Source organism: Manis pentadactyla, chromosome 6 (genome assembly GCF_030020395.1).
Source record: "Manis pentadactyla isolate mManPen7 chromosome 6, mManPen7.hap1, whole genome shotgun sequence".
NCBI classification, from domain to species: Eukaryota; Metazoa; Chordata; class Mammalia; order Pholidota; family Manidae; genus Manis; species Manis pentadactyla.
In genome coordinates this window covers 139,736,961-139,748,797 of record NC_080024.1, presented here as the reverse complement: position 1 = coordinate 139,748,797, position 11,837 = coordinate 139,736,961, and the positions used below count along the sequence as shown (strand labels likewise).

At 34.6% G+C, this 11,837-nt stretch overlaps 1 protein-coding gene across 5 annotated transcripts in view; it reads right to left on the bottom strand.

Annotated features, from left to right (window-relative positions):
• Positions 1-5,951: 5,951 nt before the first annotated feature.
• POLI (DNA polymerase iota) overlaps positions 5,952-11,837 on the bottom strand; it is a 30,663-nt gene continuing 24,777 nt past the window's right edge. For all 5 annotated transcript variants that reach the window (XM_036918569.2, XM_036918568.2, XM_036918570.2 and 2 more), the window contains 2 exons: positions 9,486-9,691; positions 5,952-7,036 (listed from right to left, as the gene is read on the bottom strand). In XM_036918569.2, coding sequence (XP_036774464.2) covers positions 6,215-7,036; positions 9,486-9,691 — 1,028 coding nt within the window. In that variant the 3' untranslated portion in view covers positions 5,952-6,214. The remainder of the gene's footprint in view (positions 7,037-9,485; positions 9,692-11,837) is intronic.

Sequence of the window (11,837 nt, the reverse complement as noted above, 5' to 3'; positions counted from 1 at the left end):
AGCGGTGAGTGAGGCAGACACCATTTTTCCTATTTTCATTGTTGCTTCTGGTAGCTAGCAAGGACAAGGAAAAGTGAGGTTTTTCTCCAGGGCCCACCTGCCAGATTGTTATGTGCCAAGAGGTAGGTGCGTCAGTAACAGAAGCACCACGAGCTGGTGATGTTTGGGTCCTGATCACTAGACCACAGTTGTAGGGAACTGTTCTCCAACCTTCTAGATGGCAAGAAGCAGTGGTGATAGCATCTTCATTCCAGCTCCTTAAATTCCTAGTTTAACCAATGGCTTCCAAAGAGACAGTTTAGCTGATGGACTGTTTCTGTCTACTCCTCAGATTTGTTTCTAGAGGCCAAGCCTTGAACCCACTCCTTCAGCTAAGCATTTAATTCACTCTGTTAAACCTCTTCTTATTTAAAATAGCTATAGAAGTTCCATTTTTCTGATTAAAACAACTTTAAAATAAGTTTATAGTTATCTTAAAACATTTTAGCATATTTTTAAAGCACTATTTCAATATCTAAAACTTTTAATAGATCTAATATATAATATATACAGTTTAGAAAAGGATAGACAAGTATCACTAAATTATGAGAATCTCACCTTTACATATGAAAAGCAGAACTCTTTGCAAACTGAAAATGAGACATCACAGAAAGAAAATGATACCAGATGGAAATCTGGATCTACATGAAGAGATGAGGAGTACCAGAAATGTGTGTATATTTAACAGCCTCTTTTCCTTATTTTTAAATCTTTTTTTAAAAGTTGATCATATAAAAAATAAATAAATAAAAAATACAATGAGGGGTTAGAATGCATGAAGGAGTCTAAAATGTATGGTAACAATAGCACAAAGTCCAGTTGAAGAGAAATGGAAGTACTAAACATTCCAATCCTTAAACATAAAGTAGTAGTTTGTAATTTAAAGGCAGACTGTGATAGGTTAGAGATGTATTATATCAACCATAAAGCAGCCACTAAAATAGCGAAACAAAGTTATAATTAATAAGTCAATAAAGGAGATTAAAAAATAGATTAAAACCATATCAGCAATCATGTTAAATATAAATGGTCAAAGAACCTCAATTAAAAGGCAGAGATACCAAATTGAAAAAATAAAAAGCAAGACCCAACTATCTGTTGTATTCCAAATAAAACCCCGTATTTTCACATAAAGACACAAATAGGTTAAAAGCATGGAAAAAGACACAAGTCTAACATTAATTTTTAAAAAGCCATAGTGGCTATCATCAGAAAAATGGTTTTCACAGCAAAGAGTTTATCAGGAATAAAAAAGGGCATTTAAAAATAATAAAAGGGTCAATTTATCCGAACGTAACAGTCAGTTGATTAAGCTGTAAGAAGAAAAATATAAATCTACAATTATAGTTGGAGATTTGAATATTCTTTTCTCAACAGGAAAAATAAACAAAAAATTAGTAAGTATACAGAAGACTTGAACACTAACTAAATTAACCTAGTTAAAATTTATATAGCACTGCACCCAACAGCAAAACACATTCAAGTGCACACAGAATATTTACTAAGGTAGAGCACATCTGGGGCCATGAAACATCTCAAAAACTATTTCAAAATATTCTGCAGTAGAATAAAGAATTTGGTCACTACCCAGGGTTCCTGACATGGAGTTCCTAAAACCCTTAGAATTTCCCAGTAATAGGAGAGCCATTCCTATACATCATGGACACTAACAATGTATGCCAATGAGGTGATCCGTGGTGGGCCCCAGGATAGCTTATGCCAACAAGATGATTTAGGATGAGGGTAGCCTACACCAGAAAGACCAACCACATGATTAGAATGTTGCAATTTTGAGCCACCCTGACATCCAGGGAGGCTAGAAGAGAGCTAGAAATTGAGTTCAATCACATGGTCAGTGATTTAGTAAATCTTCCCTTCATAGATACTCCAAGAAAAACTTTAGGCTTCCTTAGATCTCAGCAATGTATAATGGATGTTAATTAGACTTATAACAGTGATCATTTTGCAACAAATATACAAATATTGAATTATGCTGTATACCTGAAACTAGTATATGTCAATTACATCTCAAAACAAAAAACTCTATGGACTTCCTGATCATTTAATGTGTTTTATTTCTGGACCTGTATAGATTGTTGTTGTTTATAACTGCCCATTCACATGTCATTTATGTACTTTTCTGTGTGCAGATTTCACAATAGAAAAAACATTTAATACTTGATTTGATGAAAGACATAAATCTGCAGATTCAGAGAGCATCTAAGTCCCAAACATAACAAGAAATCTGCAGCTGTACATGTTAAAAATTGGAGATCTCCACAACAGAGGTGAGGCTTAGAACCTCACCCCCCCGTTCTGAGAGAAATCTTCTGCATACGTGGATGTTTTATTGCCCTTGTCTAGCTTGGATTAACACATAGTCTATAGGCACACACCTGATCATCTACATTTGCTCCCTTACAACACTAAACTATGTTTTCTACCTTTATCTTGTATCTACCTACCACTTCAGCATTTTATTAAAAATAATAAAGAGAGAAATGTGGTATCCACATATAAATCAAGTATAAAAATAAAATGAGTATTCATATTTGAACTGTTTATAGTTCATAATGCATGAGCAAAACCGAAGGTTTCTGTGATGGCTGCCCTTGTACTGTTCACCATGTAAGAGCTTATTCACTATGTAAGAATTTGTTCTCCATGTAAGAACTTGTTTGTTATGCCTCAGATTTTAGACTGACGAAAATTAGGCTTGGGGTGGATTAATGATTGTGCATTGAGCATTGACTCCCCTATACAGAATTCTATTGTTGTTAACAATCATTTGATCAATAAATATGAGAGATGCCCTCACACACACACACACACAAAAAGTATACACTTCCAATGGTAAAATAATAAGTAACCAGGATGTAATGAATATAGTCAAGATATTGTAACAGCTTGGTATGGTGACAGCTGGTACCTAGAATTGTCATGTATATAAATGTTGAATCACTATGTTGTACACCTGAAACTAATGTAATGTAATACCGTGTGTCAACTACCCTTCAATAAAAAAAAATTATCTACAAAAAAAAAAAATTGGAGATCTCCAAAGCTAAAAATATCTTAAAACAGCCCAAGAGAAGTTAATTCTAAATCCACAATTCTAAAGAGATAATTTCAGAAGGTAAACACACTTGCACTTTGAAGGAATGTCTGAGGTGCAAGAAAAAAATGGTGAACCAAAAAACAAGATAAACATGGGCACACCTAAATATTAACTACGTAAAATACTAGTAATATCCAATTTGGAGGCTAAAATAGGAACTAGAGGATTAGAATTAACACACTTTAACATCTTTGTGTAGTCTGTAAAAAGGGTACAGATATTTACCATGTTTAGATGTTAAGCATGTTAAAAATTTTTAATAATCAAAAGTACTTGTAATAGAATAAATTTCAACTCAGTAGAGGGAAATTATGTAATAAACAGAAAACACAACCAATTGGAAAAGAAGGCAGGAAAGGGATAAGGATGGGAAAGAAGCATAGCATTTAAAAAAGAAAAACATGAAGTACAAAATAAGATGGAAAAAAATAAATCCAGACTTGCACTTCCACAGTATGGTGGGACAAACACTCTTTTAAGAATTCTCCCAGTACAAAACACTAGATTCTGGAGAAAACAGACTACTTAATTCATTGCTCAGTTGTACTATACAAGAGAAATCTTCAGACCGATACCTTTCCACTCAAAAAAAAAAAAAAGGTGGTAACAAAAACAAGAATAAAGCAGGAAACATCAGGCAAGAAGCAAGCTTTAAAGGCGGGCTTGACCTGAGGCAAATGCTGGTGGCAGCCTGCAACTGACCTTTGTAGTTGAAACCTTAGGACAATAGCAAGGACAGGGCGCTGAAAATAAGAGAAACTAAGACTCCTGAAGGGGCTGCACTGGTGCCAGTGGGTTGGTACTACCTGACTGGAAGCAAATGTAAATCATTATCTGAAAAACAGCATCCATGATTTAGGTCCTTTGTCTTCTCACAAACTAAGCTCATAACCTCAAGGAAACAAGCCAAAATGGTGCACAATATCCCAAAATTTAGACTTATGAAGACTTAAAATATTGAAATGATCAGAAAAAAGTATGAAATATTTATGAAGTTTTAAAAATAAGAAACAGACTTACAAGACACTATAATTAATCAACAGGATGAGTAGAAAAACAATCAAATGAAAAATATAATTATTGAAACTAAAACCATCATCAGTGTTTTAAACAGATCAGACACTGCTGAAAAACAAATTAGTGAACAAAAAACAGAGCTGATGAAGTAAACCAAAATACAGCACAAATAAACATGATGATGAAAAAATGGACATAAAGGGTAAAATGAGAAACTCTTACCATCTGTGTAGATTTCTAGAATAGAGAAGCAGTATTTGAAGCACTAGTGGCTAAAAATTTTACAGAACATGAATTTAAAGATACAGAAGCCAGCATATACCAAGGATAAATAAAAAGGAATCCACATCTCCAAACAGTATAGTAAGTCTGTAGACACCAAAGAAAAAAATTATTTTACTAAAAGCAGATATAAGAAATAAAAAGTCAGATGCTGAGGGACAAAGATATTGAGACTTAAGTTAAAGCCACAGAGCAGCAGGGCTGTGAGATAACCCTGTGCATTTTCACTGCAGAACTTGTATTTTTAACGAGTATTTTACATTCTTTTTAAACTGACCAAAAACTGTTTGGTTTACTTCACTTCTCTTAACCTTCCTCTTTTTAATCTTCTAGCTGTCCAGCAATTTCTAGCTGAATTAATTACTAATACTAGAAATCTTTAAGATACATTACTAAAAAAGTAACATACTCCCTTTCCTAAGAGTTTTATTACCAGAATACTACATGTAGGAAGTGTATAGTCCAGAATTTAGTGATCCAGAGCACTAAATATTTACATGGTGAGTAACTTCTGATGTTCTTGCTCCAAGTTACTGTTTTTGGTAACTCCAAACTCTGCCAAAAATCCTTGTGACTATGGAATATTCAAATGTCAAGAGATCTAAAATTTAAAACTTCTTACCTAGAAAAATGATTAAGCTACTCTTTACTCATGTTGTGTACTTTATTTTCATCATCTCTTCTTTAGATCATGTCTGTAAAGGTTATAAAGAAGAGCAAGACTCCTCCAAACCAGTGCTGAGGGGTATTTTGGTGGGTCCTAGAAATATCCTGCCCTGTGACTTATAAGATGTACACAATCTTATATGCAATTTTTAACCAGACAGGCAAAAGGGGAAGGCTATTAGCAATGGGAGAAAAGTAGAACCAATTTAGTAACTGTGTATACTTGTTTTGGGTATGACAGCCTTAATCTCACCTCTAAAATGTAGAGGTGGTAAAACAAAAAATCCATTGCCTTTAGACACTACAGACTGGCCAGAGGGAAATGGACTTCTTCCATTATCTAGCATTCTTAAAGACCTGTATCATCTTGCATTTCTGGTGTCCTTTGTTCCTTTAATCTACCTGTAAGGAACGTTCCTTCTAGTTGTCTACAACATATACACTCGTCTGCCCACCTCCCCACCTGGTCCCGGGAATACCATTCATTCACTCAGTTTCTGAGAACCCTCTGTGTGCTGGGCACTGTAGGGAGGTTCTAGGTGTACTCAGAAACATTAATTGAACACATATTGCTTTGGTATTTTTTTAGGTTGACATATTAAATGGTATGTAGTACTTGAGTCAAAGATACCTACATTTTTAATAGATTTATTGGCAGCAAATAGAATTTCTTACTCGGTTGTTTCCTAATGGATTGAATTTCTTGAGTCACTCCGTATTTCACAGGAAAAAGATTGTTCTTTGCTATAGCACAGCAATGATTTGGCTAGTCTATTTTTATATGCAGGCATATATGCCCACCCCCAATTTATGGAAAATGTACTAACACTGACCATGATATTCTTTTTATTGAAAAACAGTATTAAACAGTTTTAGAAATAAGAAGCTAGTATTTTACATTGTTTCTTCTGTCATGGATAGTTTTATACTTTATACCAGATTTACTTCCCATAACAATTCTTGCTTTATCTAGAACATTTTATGCTTTTACATTATTGAATATCTCTTAGTGTTTAATTAGAAGAGCATAATAAACTCTAATCTGAGAACAATGGTCTTTCCCTTGCCTTTTACACTTTTTTCTGAACACGTTTATTTGTATACAATGTAGAAATCTGTTCCTGTTATCTTCCAGTCAGCCAACAGTTCTTTTTGGACCTCTTCTGGTAGTTCATGGAAAACTTCAGGATCAACGTCAGGGGGTAAAGTGATTTTCTCATCATTTGAATCTGGCCGTCTATTTACTGTACGTCCTTCAATATGACAAACTGTTGCTATTGGTCTCTTATGGCTATCTGTAGTGTGGGTTTGGGTGAGAAGTTTCTCACACTGCGAAGTTGGAAATGAATGGGAAACAGACACAGCAGGGTATGTACTTGAAAAGTAAAATCCTTGAGATTCTTTAGGTCTTTGACTCATTTGTTCATCTTTTAATCTACTGCCTAAAAAATGTGAACAATCCTTTTGGCTGGACAGATTAGATGAACTACTGCTATTTAATCCTGATGTTCCTGGTTCACAGGGAGATACAGAGGATATGTGTTTGCTATTGGATAAATTATTTCTAGAATTTAGGGGACTATCTTGCATCTGTTTTGTAGAAAAGAAAGATAATACTCCTTGAGGGGCATGTAATGGACAACTCGAACTTTCTTTCCTTTGAACTTTTTTTCTATCTCTTTCAGAAAGGATTTCTTCTTGAATATCTACTGGAAGCTGTGTAAAGACTTCTTGGTCAATACCCTCAGGAAGTGGGCGGAGTGGAAATTCACTACTGTCTTTTTCTTGAGAAAAATCTTTGGTGTCTCGTGGGGACTCCCCAGTTCTTATACTTTCAATTTTTCCAGTTGGTGGCAAAGCCCAATTTGTTTCGTTGTCTTTGGAAAAGTCCTCCATATGAGTGTCCTTCATTTTCTAGAACATAAGGATAACAGAATAACAATTTAAGATATCTGATATCTTTTATATACTCATACTGTTCAAGTATGACTGTAGTTATTATCTGACCAACATGTTTCTTCCTACTCAATAACCTCAATCCTTTTGGCCAGTCCCAAACAACTAGAGATGATTAATCCACCACAATTAATTACACTATTGTCTGGATCTTAACTCACTATTCCAGGAAAAGATTTCCTTCCTAGAGAGCCCTGAGACAAAAGGTACATACATATTTAGAGACCTGGAAAGGACCTTAACAACCAGGTGCTCAAATTTCCAAACCTGTGAGTAAAAGAATGGTGGGCTAACAGGGCATAAATCGGCAAAGAAGTAAAAAGCTAACCTTTTCAAAGAATATTGCTTCTCTCACTTACCAACTTTACATTTCCCTGTATGGCCCCGGAAGATGACTGGTTAGCCAGAGACGGGTAAGATTCCTCAAGGGAGGAACAACCTAAGACAGGCACAGGCACAGGAGGGCCATCAGGTGAGAAATTGGGGATCAACAGAGGTGAGGCTTAGAACCTCACCCCCCCTGTTTTGAGAGAAATCTTCTGCATCCGTGGATGTTTTGTTGCCCTTGTCTGGCTGGGATTAATACTTAGTCTATAGGCACAGACCTGATCATCTACATTTGCCCTCTTACAGCACTAAATTATGTTTTCTACCTTTATCTTGTATCTACCTACCACTTCAGCATTTTATTAAAATAATAATAATAATAAGGGAGAAATGTGGGATTCACATATAAATCAAGTATAAAAATCAAACGAATAATCATAATCATATGTGACTTGATTGTTTATAGTTCATGATGCGTGATCAAAACCGAAAGTTTCTGTGATATGACTGCCCTTGCACCGTTCACCATGTAAAACTTATTCACTATGTAAGAACTTGTTCATTATGCTTCAGAAGATTGTAGACTGTTGAGAATTAGGCTTGAGGTTGATTAATGATTGTGCATTGAGTCCCCTATACAGAATTTTATTGTTGTTAACCATTTGATATTTGATCAATAAATATGAGAGATGCCCTCTCAAAAAAAAAAAAAAAAAAGAATGGTGGGCTAGAAAAGCAAATGATTCACCTAAGCATATCTAAAAGTGTGTGTGTGTGTGTGTGTGTGTGTGTGCGTACATAGAACATAAAGGGTTGGTTTTCTAAAAATCCCTAATCTGAAGTACCACATTTAACAGAAAGGAAAAAAACACTTCTTCGGTAAAAATTCAACATCATTATTAAGACAACACTTTTTATATAAAATAAAAATTTTTAAATACTTTCCATTTTAATTTGCATAGTTTTTAAATGTAAAGTTTTCACTTAAATATTCCTTCTAGTTTTAAAGCACCAAAATAATGTACACAGTTAAATATAACTCAGGCAACATCAACACAATAGTAACCTCAAAAAAAGTTAAAAAAAAAAAAGAGATTCCCTTGATGATAGGGGGAGTATAGTAACCATAATGTTGCTCATGTATTGCAGATTAATGAAACCAAAATAAAAAAAAAGATTCAGCCCCTATATTTATAGAGTACCTACTGTGTGCCAGATATGTACAAGGTACTTTCACGTATGTTTAGTTCTCTAATACCATTATAAGTTAAAGACCTTTAATTTTCATTCTACAGATTAGTTAAAAATAAAAAGTAAACACTGTTTGAAATTTCAGTTAGTAAATGGAATAAAAAGAGTCACAGAAAAGAAGTAATTCTAAGAGGGCACTAATTCATTATTCCTATAACACTAGTCTCATTTTAGACTTAAATGTAAGTGAAAATATTACTAAAATTATGCTGATTAAATATTTTAAAAACATTTTAAATTAAGAGTTAATTATAGGCATAAACAATTTAGTAAAAGATGATTACTTTTTAAAGCAACCCACATTTAGTAAATAGAGGTTACCAAATAGGGTTTTTAGTCATTTGAAAATCTGAATAGCCTCTGTCTCTCTATTGCCATACTCTTAATTTCTACGATTGTAAAATGAACAGTCATATTCTATGAATACCACTATCAGAATCAATATAATTTCAAAACCAAGAAAATATAAATACTTCACAAAAACATGGGGGGGGGGTAGATGCTGGTAGCCTGTGTGCAAATTAACAGATTTGATTTCCAGTATCTAGAAATATTTTCATATTTATGAGTTAATCATACTCCTGTATGCTGTTATAAAATGTTTTAACATTTGCAAAACAGGAAACCTCCATAATGGTTCTCTCTTTTATTTACGTTTTCTTCTTAGATCACAGTACAATATACTTAAGGCTAGCAACCATAATATGATACAAGTAAGTCACTTGAATATTACCTGAAAGAATCTCTAAACTGTATCAGTTAGACACAAATTTATATTTTAACCAAACTTAGTAATTTAACAATACAAATCCAATACCAGTGTACTTACAAAACTGTGCTTCCCACAACATGAAGTTGTTGATAATGATGGTGTTAAATAGTAATCAATAGTTCCTTTCTTAGCAGTATTCAGTGCTTTAAGGTTACAGAAGCACACACTTAAAAGGGTAAGATGAAATGGCATCTTCACATTAACCATATTTCGAAAGAGCTTCATAAGTACATCAACGATTGGGGTCATCACATCATAATTTCCTAAATAAAATGTTTGAGAAGACAATATTTAAAGACATTACATCATAATTTATACTAAGAGCTTAATCAATTAATATTGGTTGGAAAAGAAATTAAAATCCTAAATAGATATCACTGGGACATCTTGACATTATATACTAAACTAGGACATTTCACCATTAATACTAAATGGCAAATGAGTTAAATTTTCAAAAGATTTGAGATACGGGATTTCTGGTATTGGGAGAATGGCAAGGTCAGAAAATCTCCCCGTAGAACTATAATAAAACTGACCGAAACTGTCAAAAACAACCATTTCAAGGATCTGGAAAAGAACCAAAAGCAAAGAAACTGAGAAGCACTGATTTATAATAGATGCTAGAACTTAGGTAATAAAGTGGCAGACGGCAGCCTTACTGCCTGGGGTTGTTTGCAGCTCCCTTTATGCAGCTCAGTTGGTACAGTAGTTCTACCAGGGTGAGGCTAGCTGGGAAAGCCAGCAGCTCTGCTGCTAGAAGAAAGGCTAGGCCTGATTTGAAGCAGGGGGCAAAAGCCTATACCCTGCAGTGATGCTACTAAAATGAACAAGCTCAGTGTGAAACAAATGGGGAAATTACACACAGCTCTCTTAGCCCAAGGCTGTAGTTGTGGTTGGGGTGAGTGAAAGATCACTGGCCTTGTCATTAATTTAATCCAGAGATCTGGAAATGACAGAGCCACAAAGGGACAAGATAAGCTCTCCTCACAACCCCAGCTGACTGGGAAGCTGCATGCACATGAAGGGGTGGCCAGAGAGGGCCAAGGAGCTCACCACACATCCCTGGCTGTAATGGCAACAAGCAACCCAGGGGAGATGCAAGATGGCTTAGCAGGAAATAAAAGATGAGGCAGACTTGAAAAAGGCCTTAATATTCAGTGCTCCCTAACCCAAGCACATATCTGTAGACAGAAGGTGGAAACCTTCAGGCTCCAGCATCTGAGCAAAACCTTCGACCAATCATTGGCTAAACCACTAAACTATGCAGACACAGGGTGACCTAGGAAGCCAAAATAATAAATTTAAACATAAATTAAAAAAAAAAAAAAAAGACTGAGCAGAGAAATAAGGGATAACACATCACGCAGGAGTGGAGGAAAGGAGTAGATTCTGCAGCTTAACTTCAAACATTAAAAACAAAGGGAAAAAAAGCCCACAGGTAAAAATCTAAATCCAGAGTTGCTACAATACATTATCTATAATGTCCAGTTTTCCACAAAATATTATACTACATACAACAAAACAGAGGAAGTGTGATTCATATTCAGGTGGAAAAAGTAGTCAATAGAAATTTAGTTGGATTTAGCAAAGACTTCAATGTTGCTACTACAGCATGCTCAAAGAATTAAAACCATTTTAAAGAATTAAATAAAATGTGGTAACAAATACCAAAAAAAGGGGGAATCTCAATAAACAGAATCAAACATACAAAAAAAAAAAAAAGAAAGAAATTCTACAGTGAAAAAGTACAGTAACCAAAAGAAACAAAATCAATAGATGGGCAACAGCAGTTTTGAGATGATAGCTGCATCAGAGAACTTGAGACTGTTCAGGAGATATCATCCAATCTGAAAAAGAGAAAAAAGACTGAAGAAAAATAGAAAACTGCACACACCTGTAGGACATTAACAAACATGCCAACGTATGTACAATGAGAGTCCAGGAGGAGAGAAAAAAAAGGAAAGAAATAATATTTGAAGAAATAAGAGCCAAAAACTCCCCAGATTTCAATTAAAAAAAAAAATCTACAAAAACAGGAAGCTCAATAAATCCCAAGATAAGGACAAGGAGATTCCACACTTAGAATCTGCTAAGAAATCACAACACTTAGAATGACAACACAAAATGCTGAAAGACAAAGAGACAAATGACTCATCACATACAGAACAACACAACTATGCCTGCTAACAATTTATTACCTCTAAGCTCCAAATACACCCTTCAGTACCTGCTCTTTGATAATAACACACTGGGCTCTTTAAAATATTTTGCATTGAACGTAACATTAAGCTTTGTCAGCATTGAGCACTAGAGGACCATTAAAGGAAAACAGGGGCTTTCCTTTCTGGTTCCAATGTGCTGTCATTTGCTTTTTCTTGCTCCCATTACATGGTCTATTTGCTGTACATA